At 62.9% G+C, this 14,938-nt stretch overlaps 2 protein-coding genes across 8 annotated transcripts; both read right to left on the reverse strand.

Annotated features, from left to right (window-relative positions):
• Window positions 1–568: 568 nt before the first annotated feature.
• LOC142818963 (uncharacterized) lies at window positions 569–7,703 on the reverse strand. Of its 6 annotated transcripts, none has more exons than XM_075902388.2 (2): window positions 7,302–7,703; window positions 569–1,869 (listed from the first exon to the last, which is right to left on the reverse strand). In XM_075902388.2, exon 2 carries the CDS (start codon window positions 1,843–1,845, stop codon window positions 808–810), a length of 1,038 nt encoding a protein of 345 aa, XP_075758503.2. In that variant the 5' UTR covers window positions 1,846–1,869; window positions 7,302–7,703; the 3' UTR covers window positions 569–807. The 6 variants fall into 6 exon arrangements, with proteins under 6 accessions (XP_075758503.2, XP_075758502.2, XP_075758501.2 ...); XM_075902387.2 differs by lacking the exon at window positions 7,302–7,703 and adding an exon at window positions 4,429–4,813; XM_075902386.2 differs by lacking the exon at window positions 7,302–7,703 and adding an exon at window positions 4,374–4,813 and having other exon boundaries at window positions 569–1,866.
• A 1,048-nt stretch (window positions 7,704–8,751) lies between these two features.
• DNASE2 (deoxyribonuclease 2, lysosomal) lies at window positions 8,752–14,506 on the reverse strand. 2 transcript variants are annotated; one of them, XM_089774802.1, is made up of 7 exons: window positions 14,348–14,506; window positions 13,067–13,196; window positions 12,632–12,800; window positions 11,694–11,793; window positions 11,318–11,473; window positions 10,308–10,505; window positions 8,752–9,961 (listed from the first exon to the last, which is right to left on the reverse strand). In XM_089774802.1, the coding sequence occupies exons 2-7, from the start codon at window positions 13,156–13,158 to the stop codon at window positions 9,624–9,626; spliced, it is 1,053 nt and encodes a 350-aa protein (XP_089630928.1). In that variant the 5' UTR covers window positions 13,159–13,196; window positions 14,348–14,506; the 3' UTR covers window positions 8,752–9,623. The 2 variants fall into 2 exon arrangements, with proteins under 2 accessions (XP_089630928.1, XP_089630927.1); XM_089774801.1 differs by having other exon boundaries at window positions 12,620–12,800.
• Window positions 14,507–14,938: the final 432 nt, after the last annotated feature.

Consider the following 14,938-nt stretch of genomic DNA (forward strand, 5'->3'; position numbering starts at 1 on the left):
GCTCCAGGTTACCTGAGCACCCCTTGTCCCAGAGCCCCAGCACAGGGAACTCGAGCGCTGGCCCAGTCCAGGGAGGGAAAGAGCAGGAAGCAGGAGGGAGCCACAGGGCATGGATGGGCCCCCCCAATTATTTGGGGAGCTCGACCTCCCCTGAGCTGCCCTAGCCACCACCCCCGTCCCGTGTCTCAGCCCAGACACATCTCAGCCCCAGGGGAGGGATCCTAGTAGAAGCAGCCCCTGGGTTCCACCCCAGCAGTGGCTGCACCTCAGAGCTGGGTGTGAGCCCTGCCCCTCCGCGCCCAGCAGCGCCCACCATGCAAGGCTTGGTGCGGTGACGGGGGGCGGGTTCGACTCCAGCCACCGCAACTGGGGGGGGGGGGGGCGCTGCAGGAGAGCGCCCTGGGCGAGGGGGCTGTGCACAGCTGGAGGCTTTACCCCGCTGAGCACCCGTCGGGCTCCTGCCCCCTGCACTGGGGGGTGCAGAACAGGATCCCCCAGCAAGCTAGAGCCCTGCCTGCTGGGGGCATGGCACGGCAGAGGCAGGGAAAGAAAGAGACCGGGGCAGACGGGCCCACAGGGCTGATCTCGGGGGAGCCACCCAAACAAACAGGGGCCCATCCCCCAAGAAACAGGTTTATTTTGTTAAAAGTCTCTGGCAAGGGATACACAGTGGGAACCCCCCACTTGGCCCCGGGGCAGAAATCTGTACAAATATACACTGGAGGGGCAAATGCATGTGAGGGGAAGGGTCCTGGGGGGTGTGGGGGGGGAGACAACAACCCACAGATGCTCTCCCTCCTCCCCCCCTCAGTTCATCTTGACCAGGATCTGTTCGGAGAAGAACTTCTTCAGCTGGGCCACCTCGGCCGACAGTGACGCCAGCTGGCTCCGGAGGGCTCCGTTCTCCGTCTCGTACCCCAGTTCCTGCAGCGAGACGGGGGGTGACCCGCCAGCTCCGTAGCACCCTCCCAATGGCGCAGCCCCCACCCCTGGCGCCGCCGCCCCGTTCCTTTGGTCCTCCCCTCCGGCTGCGCCCCCCCGCCAGTCCCCAGTGGGTGGCGACGGGGCATAGGGGGTCTGGGCCTCGCCCCCCGGCTCATCGGGGCCTCCGGACATCTTGAAACGCAGCTTGTGGGGCAGGCTCTTGACGGCGTCCCCTGCCGGGTCGTAACGGCCCCCCCGGCCTCCCTCGCCCGCCTCCCCGGGGGCCTCGGGCACCAGGCAGTGCCCCTCAAACCCGTCCCGCTCCTCAAAGAAGACAGGGCTGCCCATGCTGGAGCTGCCGGGGGTGGAAAACCCTGAGTCCTCGGAGTACCCCCCGCCCGGCTCCGGCTGGAAGGGGCGGCCATAGCGCGGCGGCTCAGTGCCCAGCGGGTACGGGTAGGGGGCGGGCGCAGCAGCCGGCCTGGGGGGCTCGGCCGGCTCTCGGATGAGGCCGAAGCGGAACTTGAGGGCCAGGAGCTCGGCCTTGAGCCGGGCGTTCTCCTCCAGCAGCGCCAGCACCCGGCTCTCCAGCGCCAGGTCGTTGACTCGCCGCTTCTCCCGCGAGCGCTTGGCCGCCTCGTTGTTCTTCTTGCGCTTGTCCCAGTAGCCGTCGTCCTTCTTGTCCGCCGGGGTGAACTCCCGTTTGCGCCGGGCTGAGCCACCGGCGCCCCCCGGGGCTGGGGCAGCTGGGTCCTGGGGCCGGCCCCCTGCCCGGGTCCCTCCGGCTTGCAACGAATGCGCCAGCAGCCCGCTGCCCGTCAGCAGGGATGCGGCCTCCTCGGCGAAGCAGGACACGGCCACACAGAGGTGAGCGGGGCCTGGCGAGGGCGGGCGAGGTCGCTCCTCCGGGGCGGAACTCATGGTGCCGGGGCAGGCTGTGCCCTACTGTGGGGGAAAAAGGGGGGTTAGTACGTGGCAGCTAATGGGGCTGAACATGGCAGACATCCCCGAGGGCGTGCGAGGGGGTGCGTGCAAGGGTTTGTGAGCGTGCATTTGTGTGTGCAAGGGTGTGCGCCTGTAACAGTATCTGTGCTTGGGAGGGTGCGCTTGTCTGAATGTGTGACAGTGCTTGTGGGGAGTGCACAAGGGTGTGAGCGTGTGTGTGTACACACGAGTGCACTTGGTCTGAAAGTGACGTTTGTGTCACGTGTAAATTATTGTATATATTCAAATTAGATCTGTATGTAATTTGCATAATGCCTCTTATGGGACAGAACCACTTTCCTCCACCCCCATCTCTCAGGTTGTGAGCACTTTGGATTCCACACCTGGGTAATCACACACACACACACACACACACAATCACATACACAACAACACATCAATCAGACTAACACAATTACATCCACAAACCCAGATCAGACTAACACATTCACACAAACACACACCAATCAGCCTACTCCAAAATCACTCACACGCCTGTCAGACACAATCACGCACACAACACCAACACACACACATCAACACCGTCTCACCTCTCTCTCTGACACAACACATTCGCACAGACACCCACGACCCTGGCAAAAGACTCCCAGACGCACCACGCACACAGTCGCATGTACAGACCCCCACGCCCTCCCATCCTGACATGAGGGCAGGTAGGGACAGATCTGCCAAGCGTCTCCCCAAGCCGGAGGGATCACAGCTGAGTAAAACCCTCAGTTTCCCCGTGGATCCCCCTGGGCAGGCAGCCGTGATGGGGCTCCCCAACCCCCCTGCCCGCTGGCTGGACTTTAACCCCCCCGGGCTGGTAGTTGGAGCCCCAAGTCGCACCCTGATCCAGGCATTTCAACTTCCCCCCCCCACCTCACTGGGAACATTCCAGGCCTGGGACTGGACGTGCTGCCCTGCCCCCCCCCCCCCCGCCCCCGCCCTCCATGGACGCAGGACAAACAAGCTTGTTCTGAGCCAGCTGCTATTTCTGGCTCCTGCATAGGAGGGGGGAGGGATCTGTATTGGTTAATGCCTGGTAGGGAGCAGCCTGGTGGGGGTGTGCTCACCACCCCAGAAAGGAAGGGGTTAATGTTCCAGGGACTGGGGGGTGGGGTGGATTGGGGGGTGGAGATTGTTTTGTATAGGAAAGATAAAGTGAAGCAATCACACCCAGAATCACACACACACAGCCAGCCAGTCAGCTACACAACCACACACACACACACAGCCAGACAATCACATACACAAAGATACGCGTCTGTCCAAACATATCATCACTTACCTACATCAAGTACACAAACACACACACTCACACTTGTTACAGGCAGCTGCACATGAATGGGAATAATTGTACACAACCCTGCACACATTTGCACACAGACACACACATCTATGCAGGCATGCACTCCTGCACAAACACACACAGTCACATGAACTTGCAATAAATTACACACGCAGTCTTTCACACACAAGTCCTTCTCAGCATACAAACAGGACTGCAAAGAAATAGTAATGTAAAATGCACGCAGCTGTATACACAAGCACAAAATACACACCGCCACATATGCGCACAAAACAAACACACACAGGTATACAACCATACCACCATATCTGCACTCCCATGTATGGACACACACACACACACACACACACACACTGGCATGAACAGGTCCACACACCCATAAATGTAAACTGTTAACACACATGTGTACATCTCCACATCCACAATCACAGGGCTAGGCAAGTGCATTCTCAACTACAAAACACACAGACAACACCCCATCCACACCTACACACACTGCAGTGCACACACAATACATCACACCTACAAAACAAACCCATCTACTACAAGCCCAGGAAATATGCAACCTGTCTAAGACTAAGTAAACAAACCTGAATGCAAAGTACAGGGAGATTCAAATGACAAAGCTACGCACAAGCAGACCGCAGATACACACATGCTAGCACAAATATGTAGTGATGCCCACACACTCACGTTTGCCATGTCCTCACAAATACCTCATCCCTCTACACACAGATCCACAAACACACCTCACCTCACCACATGAATCTAGACTTGCTTATATAGCCAGACATGCAAACAAATGATCAAACACCCACAAAGTTACACAAGCAGAGTAACACCTACCGCCACATTATCACTCCGAGCCAGGCACACACATACACACGCCCTGTTCACACGCACACACCGAGCTGTGCACACACACCCTGCTCACACAATCACAGAGCCGTGCACACACACACACACACACGGAGCTGTGCACACACACCCTGCTCACACAATCACAGAGCCGTGCACACACACACACACACGGAGCTGTGCACACACACACACCCTGCTCACACAATCACAGAGCCATGCACACACACACACACACTCACACCCTGACACACTGATACCCACACACACGCGCCGCCCTTCCCCCACCTCGTACAGGTGTCGGTCCGGCTGGAGCCTGGCCCCCCCCGGCCCCGGGCGCTGCGCCTCACCGCCCCGCGGTCGCTACGCTGCAATAGGGCCCGGCGCCCTTCGCCGCTGCCTCCGCGTCTGCCGCGCGCGCCCGCTCCGGCCCCTATTTGTGCCAAGTTCAGCCCGGGTCCCGGGCTCACCTCGGGTAACCCCGACACGTCACCGCCTCCCTCCCCGGCAACCGCGCGCCATGGCAACAGGCACCGCCCCCGGCAACCGGCTGGGATGCTCCGCGGGAGCTGGGCTGGGAAGGGGGGCAGAGCCCCCGAGAGACAGCTCCAGCGTCCCTGGGTCTCAGCCAGTGCCCCCCCCAGTGGGCATAGACCCAGGAGTCCTGGCCCCCAACCTCCACTGCTCTAACCGCTAGACTCTACTCCCCTGCCAGAGTAGGGAATAGAACCCAGGAGTCCTGGCCCCCAACCTCCACTGCTCTAACCGCTAGACTCTACTCCCCTGCCAGAGTAGGGACTAGAACCCAGGAGTCCTGGCCCCCAACCTTCCCCCATGCTCTAACCGCTAGACTCTACTCCCCTGCCAGAGTAGGGAATAGAACCCAGGAGTCCCAGCCCTTCCCCCCCGCTCTCACCACTAGACCCCACTTCCCTGCAGGACTAGGGAATAGAACCCAGAAGTCCTGGCCCTCAGTTTCCCCCTCCCCCCGCTCTCACCACTAGACCCCACTCCCCTGCCAGAGCTGAGAGTCAGGACTCCTGGCTGGTCACCAGCTCTGGGAGGGGGGCAGGTGGGGTTTAGGACTCCTGAGTTCTATCCTTTGCTCCCCATCCAGCCCCTACCTTCAGCATCCCCCTTTTGTCTCCATAGCAACCATCCTCTGGGCCAGAGCCTGTGGCAACCTGGCACTGTCATGGCAACCCACTGATATCAAAGGGCCTGGAATAGCCAGGTGCGATCTGGCAGGTGAACGGAGCCGGGGGACTGGAGCAGGAGCTTGCTGGGCCTTCAAGAATCCCCCCCAACCAAGGAAGGGACATAACTGAGGGGCCTGCCTCCCTCCCCGCCGGTGCAACATGCTGTTCCCACCAAGGGGATAAAAGTCCTGTTCCTGCTAAAGGTAGGGCACAGCTCCCTTTGCTCTGGGGGCTGTAGGTTCAAATCCCCCATCCCCAGGAGCTGCATCATGTCTGTTGTATAGCCACTCTAAGGATACCGATGGTGTCCTGCTCATTAGGTGAATTACACTAATGCCTACAGGCCCCCAACCAAGACTGGAGGCCTAGGCAAAGGTTGGGAGGGGAAACTGAGGCACAGGATTGGGGCTTTTCCAGAGCTGGGACTAGAACTCAGGAGTCCTAGACCCCATGCCTCTTCTGAGGCAGAAGCCCAGGCTGCCCCTTTGCTTTGTACACCTCAGTGATTTCAAACCCACCTGCTAGGGGGAGAGGCCAGAACCTGCTGTCTTCAACCCCCAGCCAAGCCACCCCCTGGCCCTGGGATGGCCCTTCCCATGACCATGGCCCCTGTGTTCTTTGCTGGTTATGTTTCACTTTGTCCTTCTAGGAATCAGCTACAGTAAACCCCCCCCCCCCCACACACACACACACCTGACTGGGGGTAAAGGGCAGGGCAGAGCGGGAGAGAGGGGTGTTGGTGTCCCTCCTTTACAGTGTGTGTGAGCATTTGTGTGCGTGCGTGTCTGGACTGTGTGTAGGGGTGTGCACTGTGTGTGCATGCATTGTGTGTGAACGTGCGTGTCTGGACTGTGTGTGTGTGTGTGTGTAGGGGTGTGCGTGCATTGTGTGTGAACGTGCATCTGTGCACGGCAATAGATGTACGAGCGCTGGTGTCAATCATTTGTGTGTAGGGTGTGTTTGGGCAGCACAAGCCCTTTGCCCTACCTGCGGCAGGGTCTGAGTGCGTGTGTGTGTGTGTGCATGGAAGGAGAGTGATTGTCTTACACTGTATCTTGGCACCTGGCCCTTTGCCCCTGTGCAGGTGTCTGGGATGGGTGTGTCTGACTCCAGCCACAGGCGGGGTACACTGTAATGTCCCATCAGCCTACATCAGGACAAACTGAAGGGCAGTAGCTGGCTGGCTGAGTGGGGAAGGGAATGGTGGGGGCTTTCCCCTCTAGGGGGCACCAGCTCCGATAGGGGGCAGGCACCAGTCCCATGGGGGGGGGCTCTCCCTCTAGGTGACAGGAGGGGTTGGGCTGAGAGAGGGGAGCCCAAGGGCCTGATCTACACACATGGACTCTCTCTCCCTCCCCCGCTACACAGTTACGCAAGCTGGAGGCTGTTATGTAACAGTCTGGTCCAGGCCCAGCTGCTGGGGTTGGCGGCCTGGATCCAGTTACATCATTGTGGGAAGGCCCAGCCGGATGCAGCGCTGGTCTGTGGACCCCTGCCGTGTGTGGAGGGGTGATGTCTAGGGTCAGAGCCCCTCCCCAGCCTGCGCCCAGTCCCCCCTCTCTAACCCCTGCTCTCCTCCAGCTGGAGTGAGAACCCAGGAGTCCTGGCTCCTAGCCAGCCTTCCCTCTAATCGTTTTCCGTGGGCAGATTGTTTCCATCCATGTGCGGAATAAATGTTCTATGTGCACTGAGGCACGTGCGGGATGTGCACCACCAGGAGAAACACAAACCTAGCCGTGGGCACTTTGCTAATCAGCTGGGTGGCATTGGAATTGCTCCTGAGCAGCTGCACAAGCACCCTGCTTACAGGGACGTTAGATCCCAGCTCCCCAGCCCTGCTCTAACCACTAGACACTTCCCTCCCCCACCTGGGACAGGCCCTGGGGATCCTGACTCCCGGTTCCCTGCTGTTACATGACAGGGGTGATCTACTGCTCTGTGCCCCCCATCCCCATACTTGGGATCAGCAGTGAGGGGAGAATTCAGACCCCCTGGTCCAAGATCATAGACCCCAGGCTGCTCACCTGCTGGAGAATCCCCCTCTCACCAGCAGTACATGGGTCTATGACCCACGGAGCAGCAGTTCTCCCTCTTTGCAGCAGCGGGCTCCTTGCAGCTCACCCTCCCCCATCTTTCCTTCCAGGGGCATAATGAGCCAGCCCAGCCCCCACTCACCATGGCTGGGGGCTGGCCAAGTGGGTATGGGCCGTGCCCAGGAAGGACGTGCTGTGGTTAAAGCCGCGGGCAGCTGGGGGTAGTGGTTGGAGCGGGGGAGGGGACTGATGCAGGGGAAGGAAGCGCCCCCCCCCTCCCCGCTGGCGCCGGCTGGCTCAGGGCGGGCGAGTTGTGTAACGCGGCTCCCAGCGGGGACAGCATGTTCCCAGGCTGCCTATTTATAGCCCCCCCCCTACCTGTTTTTGCGGGAAGGGGGAGGGGTTGGGAGGCAGGGCTCCGGGGGTGGGGGGGGGGGGGGAGGGTTGGGAAGGGGCCGGGTCTAGCAATAAGTGGGGGGTGGAGCATCCTTTCTCCCCACCCCTCAGCTCTGCCCTAGTGTCCCAGCCTTTGCTACCATCTCAAGAAGTGGCACCAGGCCAGTAGATTTGTGCCCCATGGTTTGTGCCGCAATGGGGCAGATTCCGATGGGGGTGGGGGCCTGCAGCCCTGGGGGAACCACCTGGCAGAACCGTTCAATCTTCAGGCACGAGCTGTGCCGGTGCCCCTCACTCTGGCCCCGCAGCCCCCCAGCCCTGCCGGGGCCCCTCACTCCTGCCCCACAACCCCTGCCAGTCCAGTCCTGCCAGGCCCCTGCCCTGCCAGTGCCCCTCACTCCCACCTTACCAGCCCAGCCCTCCAGTATCACAGTCCTGTTCCCTCCTGCCAGCGGGCCAGGGACGGGCGGTGCTGGTCCGGGCACCGGCCCTCTAGGAACTTTGGCTGAGACCCTGCAAACTCACTGCTCCCCAGCCCTGCCCAGGGCTGCCACATGACCTGGCTGGGAGCCAGACTCTGCCACCTCAGCACGTAGCCCCCAGCCCCCTGCGTTCTTCACCCTCCCCTCAGCCTCCAGCTGTCTCTGCCCTGGAGGTTTGTGGCTAGGTCTTTGGACTGAGGTGTAGGGCAGCCAGGGAGCAGGAGGCTGCGGGAGATGGACCATAGATGGAATAACCTGGGCCTGCTCCCTTTCAGCCCCCCGCTCTCCACCTGCACCCCCTCTTTCCCCAGGGGGCGCCAGGGTGAGTTTTCCAACCCACCCTCCTTCCCACGGGGGAACAACATTTCCATGGAGAGCTAGACAGCGGCGGAGAGCAAGGCACGGAGCCAGGGGAGGGAAACTGAGGCACACAGCCTTGCAAGAGGTGAGCAAGGGTGCGGTCCAGTCAGTATCAGTAGCCCCCAGCCTCACTCCTGCTGAGACTTCCCATGCAGCAGGCTGGAGGAGGCTCTAGAAACCGTCCTGTCCCCTGCCCCTGAGCACCTCTCTTTGGGGGCACAACAGGCCCCCCTAAACTCCTTTCCCAGCAGGGGCAGGGCTCACTGATCACAGCTCAGTCACTGTAGCATCTGGGTAGCTCATAGCCTGTTCAGCATTTATCCTCACCCACAACTCCCGCCGTGGGGCAGGGCTGTTCTCTCTCGGGTACAGGTGGGGAAACTGAGGCAGGGGCAGGGCAGCAAATCGAACCCAGGGTCCTGGGTGCTGACCTCTCTCCTCTAGCACCCCTTGCTTATTGACAGAAGTGCCTCCCCCCACACACAGACCCCGGCAGGCCGCCCCCAGAGTGCGGACATCACACCTTAGGCCAAGAAAATAGTGAGACTGACTTAGAAGTCACAAGTGTGTTATTAAAATAACTAGTGCAGGGGCTGCACGGAGAGGGGGTGTGGAGACCCCCCAGAGCTTCGCAGACACCATCGGAGACCCCCCTGCAGCCCCAGAGAGGTAGCTGAGTGCAACTGTCCCTGCTTCACAAATGGAGAAACTGAGGCACTGAATGGGCAAATGAAGACTCTCCAGAGCAGTGGTTCCCAACCTTTTGGGGCTGCCGAGTGCCTGGGGCTGGTGCTGCTCCTGTGCTGCGTGCCGTGGGGCTGGCGCAGCCCATAGGCCGCGCGCCCGGAGCCAGCACAGCCCTTGCGCCGTGCACCCGGGGCCAGGGCCGCCCATACGCTACGCGCCCAGGGGCGGGGCCAGCCCCGATTACTTGGCGGGCACACAGAAATGGCCCGGCGGGCACCGTGTTGAGGACCACTGCTCCAGAGAGTCACCGAGGGCAGCCAACCCGGGAGTCCTGCCTCCCAGCCTCTCCCCACCCCCACAGCTCTACCCACTAGACCCCGCTCCCCTCTCAGCACTTGCTATAGCTCTGCACCAGGGTGTAATAGGATTTCCAGACGGCCGGGTCCTGCTGGCACAGGGCCCCCCCTCCCCGCTGCTCCTCCGCCACGTTGCGGTTCATGTCGCCCACACAGGCCCAGCCGGGCGCACTCTCTGTGCTCACGCACCACTTGGAGTGGTCGACGGTGGCCGAGAAGTTGAGCTGCGGGGCCGGGAAGCCCAGGTCCTGGACGTTATAGACCCGGTAGAGCCCCGAGCAGTTGGAGGGCAGGACGCCCCGGGAGTTGGGCCAGAACTGGACGTAGAGGTCACTGGAGAGTACCTGGGCTAGCCAGCCGGAGTACAGATCTGGGGGGCAGAGAGCAGGGGGTTAGAGAGCTGGGGGGCACCGCAGTGGGAGCTTTGAAGGCTGGAGGGGGAAATTGGGAGGGGGAAGAGATCCATGGGGGGGGGGACTGGGGAGGGAGACATGGGGCAGGGGAGCCAGCCAGAGCAGAGATCTGAGACCAGTAAGGCCAAGCTATGGGGGGGGGGAGGGGTAGCGCCACTTGGGAATAGTTATAAAGTCTTGGCGGGGTGCAGTGAATTGGGATTTAATCCACCCCAGCCCTCACAGACCCCCCCCAAACATGCCCCCCCCACTGTGGTCCCACCCCCATTCTCCAGGCAGACAGCCCCCCTCCCCTGTTCTCACCATCCTGGAAGAGGCGGAACTTGGCCAGGCTGAGGAAGGGGCGCCCCCCCAGCGAGGTCAGGGCCACGCTGCGGTTCCAGGGGGGCTCTCGGACATGCTGCATCTTGGACGCCAGGCACAGGTCGGGCAGGTCCTGGGCGAAGGCCCCCTGCACCCGGCTCTCGTACACCAGGGGGTCAGCCAGTCTCAGCTGCATGCCTAGAGCAAGGGGGGGGGAAATAGGGGCAGTGGGATGAGACCCTCGGTCCCCCCTTCCCTGGGTGAGAAGACAACCCAGGAGTCCTGGTTCCCTGCTCTAACCACTAGCCCCCCACTCCCGTCCCAAAGCTGGGGATAGAAGCCAGGAGTCCTGGCTCCCTGCTCTAACCACTAACCCCCACTCCCCTCCCAAAGCTGGGGATAGAAGCGAGGAGTCCCGGCTCCCTGCTCTAACCACTAGCCCCCACTCTCCTCCCAAAGCTGGGGATAGAAGCCAGGAGTCCCGGCTCCCTGCTCTAACCACTAGCCCCCACTCCCCTCCCAAAGCTGGGGATAGAAGCCAGGAGTCCCGGCTCCCTGCTCTAACCACTAGCCCCCACTCTCCTCCCAAAGCTGGGGATAGAAGCCAGGAGTCCCGGCTCCCTGCTCTAACCACTAGCCCCCACTCCCCTCCCAAAGCTGGGGATAGAAGCCAGGAGTCCCAGCTCCCTGCTCTAACCACTAGCCCCCACTCTCCTCCCAAAGCTGGGGATAGAAGCCAGGAGTCCTGGCTCCCTGCTCTAACCACTAGCCCCCACTCCCCTCCCAAAGCTGGGGATAGAAGCCAGGAGTCTGGCTCCCTGCTCTAACCACTAGCCCCCACTTCCCTCCCAAAGCTGGGGATAGAAGCCAGGAGTCCTGGCTCCCTGCTCTAACCACTAGCCCCCACTCCCCTCCCAAAGCTGGGGATAGAAGCCAGGAGTCCTGGCCCGCTGCTCCCCTCCCAGAGCTGCGAGAGGACGACACAGGCGCCCGGCACACCAAGCACCTACCGATCTGCTTGAACTGGGCGTAGGGGAAGGTGACACAGAGGAAGGACTGGCCGTTGTGCAAGGCGCTGTGGGGCCAGGCGTAGGCCGCCAGGGGCGGGAAGTGGGGGGTGCTGTGCCGCAGCCAGAAGCCCTGGTGTCTGTCCAGCAGAACCACGCCTAGGACACAAGGAAGGAGAGTCAGGGCCCAAGTGATCGGGCAGGGACCCCAGGAGTCCTGGCTCCCTGCTCTAACCACTAGCCTCCCCTTCCCCTCCCTGAGCCAGAGTCTCTCTCTGGGGCCGTCTCTAGCGCCTTGCCCACGCTGGGGCAGACTCGCTGCCTCCCCGGCAGGGCTGAGCTGCCCCTGTCCCGGTGCCCCCTGGCGGGGAGCAGTTACCCTTGGTGTGCCCCCTGGAGGAAGAGGAGGAGGAGGAGGGGGAGGGGGGGATGTTCTTCGGCGGCTGGTCGTTGTACAGGATGTAGGCCGTGTCCTCCGTCTGCAACAGAAATGGGGGCGGAGGACTGGGAGACCCCGCCCCAGCGCCCCTCCCCCGCTGCCCCCTGCCCCAGTGCCTGGTCCTTGTGCCCCTCCCCCACTGCCCTGCCCCAGCGCCCCTCCCCCGCTGCCCCAGTTCCCAGTCCTTGTGCCCCTCCCCCACTGCCCGCTCCTCACCTCACCACCCCCCCAGCACCCCTCCCACACTGCCCCATGCCCCAGTGTCTGGTCTTTGTGCCCCTCCCCCACTGCCCTGCCCCAGCGCCCCTCCCCCGCTGCCCCCTGCCCCAGTGCCCAGTCCTTGTGCCCCTCCCCCACTGCCCCCCTCCTCACCTCACTGCCCCGCCCCAGCACCCCTCCCACACTGCCCCCTGCCCCAGTGCCTGGTCCTTGTGCCCCTCCCCCACTGCCCCGCCCCAGCGCCCCTCCCACGCTGCCCCCTCCCCCACTGCCCGGTCCTCGTGCCCCTCCCCCACTGCCCGGTCCTCGTGCCCCTCCCCCACTGCCCCTCCACCCTGCTCCCCTACTCAGGGCCTCTTCCGCAATGCCCCTCCCCTGCTGCCCCTCCCCCAGCATCTCCCCCCCCCCCGCTACCGCCTGCCCCAGTGCCCCTTCCCTAGGGCCCCTCCCCCGTCCCACAGACCCTTGCCTCTCCCTGCCCCAGCTCTATACACCCAATACCCCCCTGCTGGCCCCCCCCCCCCACTTCTCTCTTTTCTCCCCAGCTGCTCAACTACTTCCCCCTCCTGAGTTTCTGCCTCCTCCCCGGCCTCCTCTCCCTCCACTTCCCCTTGCTCCTCCCCCAGCTCCCTCCCCCCCAGACTCACCCTCCTGCTCACCCCCTGGTAGAGCTGCAGCAGGGTCCTGCCCACAGCGCTCTGGGTGCTGTTCATGAGGGCGCGGCCGGGCACCCAGCCTCCGGAGCGGGCGTCCTGGTACATGTAGCGCAGGCCCAGGGGGCCGCTCCAGGCCTGGGCCCGGGACCGGGGCAGCTTGTAGGCCAGGAACCTGGGGGGGCAACCGGACCCTGAAAACCTTTGGGCCAGGACCCTGCTGGGGGGGGGGACTTACACAGGGAGCCCCAGTGGCCCCCCACGCCAATGCCAGAAGGTGGGGAATCCTGGTGCAGGTGCCGTGGCGGGGGGAGGGGGATCAGCGCCATGAGACCCAGAGAAGCCCCCACCTCATTTCTGCCCCTCTCCGGGCCCCCCAGGGGGACACTGTCCCTTTACAGGGCCAACAATCACACGTGGGGGGGGGGGGGGAAGACTCACCAGTCCACAGGCTGCCCAGCATCATCGTAACAGGAGATGCCCCCCCCAGCCACGTGGGGCAGGGCCACGGCCAGGAGGAAGAGGGGTAGCATCCTGGGGGGCCACCAGGCAGGCGCTGCTGGAACCGTCCCTGCAACGCACAGGTGCCCGATGAGGTGGGTGGGAGTCACGCACACAGCAGGTCCTACAGAAATGATGTGTGCGACCAGCAGGGGAGAGGCGGCCAGGCCCCTGGGGCTCTCTTGGAGGGGTGGGAGGGACTAGTGATTAGACAGGGGAACCCCTGGGGCGGGGAGGTTAGTGGGGTCCGGCGGGGGAGAGATGGGGGCAGGGCTGGGAGTCAGGACTCCTGGGTTCTCCTCGTGTCCTTTGGTGGCTGGGCGAGCTAGGGCCAGAGGGGAAGTGGGGTGGGCCCTGTTCCTGCCCCACACCCCCCAGCTGAGTTCCTCAGACCGATTCCTCTTTCAGTGCTAATGGCTTGCGGGGGGGGCGGGGTGGACAAAGCAACGCAGAGACTGGCTTGGCCTAGCATTCAGCTAGTGCGAGGGGTGGGGCTGGGGTGTCCCTTCTGTGCTGCACCCCCAAGCTGGCCGGAGACCCCTGCAGCAGCAGCCCCTGCGCTCCACCCCAGAGACAGCCGCACTTCAGCTCTGGCTCCCTGCGCAGCCTCTCTGCTGGGCCAGTGCAGGCAGGCCGGGGTCACAAGACCAGCAGCCGCAGCTTCTCTAGCAGGGGCAGATGCCTGCTCCAACCACTAGTCTCTATGCCCCACTCCAGTGCACACCTAGAACCCAGGAGTCCTGTTTCCCACCCCCATCCCACTTCAACCGCTGGAGCCCACAGCTCTCCCAGCACCGGGCACAGAACCCGGGCAGCCTGACCCCCAGCCACAGGCTTGCCCCCCACCCCTCAGCTCTTCTTCCTCACAATTCTGTGGGGCTGAACTGGCCACAGCACTGGGGTTCTCTTCCCCCCCCCAGGAGGAGAGCTTTGGGGGTGTCTCTCCCTGCTGCCGCCTGGGCACCCCCTCTCTGGGTTAGGCTGTGGGGGCTGTCAAACTGGCCCCTTCCCTTTGCACTCCCCCTCCCCCAGTGAACACAGCACCCTTGCGGCAGTGGGGCTGGAAGGGGGGGGCTGAATTCTGGGGTCCCTTTTGGCTGAACCCCACAGATACGTTGCCATGGCCGGACCCCCCTGGAGGCTGTTCATCCCGAGACCCCCAGCTCTCCCCTGGTGCTGAGATGCAGCCACCTCTGGGGTGGGCGCGGGGCCGGGGGTTACCTGAGCAAGGGGAGCGCCGCGTCCGAGGGGCGCCCGGATCCTCCCTTCGCCCCGCTGCAGCAGCCCCACGTCTCCTTCCCCAGCTGTGCGGCACGTGACCTACGGGGCCCCTCCTCCGCCACCCGCAGGCCCGCCCCCCGGTTCCCAGCCCCCCCCCCCCCCCCGGACGGGCCGTGGGGCAGGCTGGGTGCCAGAGAGCTCGGCGGGGCTGTGGGTCCCAGCGGAGGTGGCCCGGGGCAGGATTTCCTGCCAGGTAACGATTTAATTGTTCATTAAGGATGTAATTAATCCCGTGGGCAGCGGTTATTAATATCTGGGGGAGGGGCTGGGGGCAGGACTCCTGGGTTCTATCCCGGGCCCTGGGAGGGAAGCAGGGTCTAGTGGTTAGAGCTGAGGGGAGGCAGGAATCCTGGGTTCTATCCCGGGTGCTGGGAGGGAAGCTGGGTCTAGTGGTTAGAGCTGGGGGGGGGGGGGGGGCAGAACTCCTGGGTTCTATCCCGGGTGCTGGGAGGGAAGCTGGGTCTAGTGGTTAGAGTAGGATGGGAGCAGTTGGGAACCAGAATTCCTGGGAACCGCTCTCCGTTGTGTGTG

Source organism: Pelodiscus sinensis, chromosome 31, assembly GCF_052426305.1.
Source record: "Pelodiscus sinensis isolate ZL-2025 chromosome 31, ASM5242630v1, whole genome shotgun sequence".
Taxonomy (NCBI): domain Eukaryota; kingdom Metazoa; phylum Chordata; order Testudines; family Trionychidae; genus Pelodiscus; species Pelodiscus sinensis.

Bases quoted from the DNA above. Each gene is read 5' to 3' on its own strand.
- LOC142818963 (XM_075902388.2), bottom strand. From the start codon at position 1,845: ATGAGTTCCGCCCCGGAGGAGCGACCTCGCCCGCCCTCGCCAGGCCCC.
- DNASE2 (XM_089774801.1), bottom strand. From the start codon at position 13,158: ATGCTACCCCTCTTCCTCCTGGCCGTGGCCCTGCCCCACGTGGCTGGG. The intron at 11,474-11,693 runs GTAACTGCTCCC...CTTGTGTCCTAG, and splicing joins CTCCAGGGGGCACACCAAGG to GCGTGGTTCTGCTGGACAGA. The intron at 9,962-10,307 runs GTGAGAACAGGG...TCTGCCCCCCAG, and splicing joins GTTCCGCCTCTTCCAGGATG to ATCTGTACTCCGGCTGGCTA.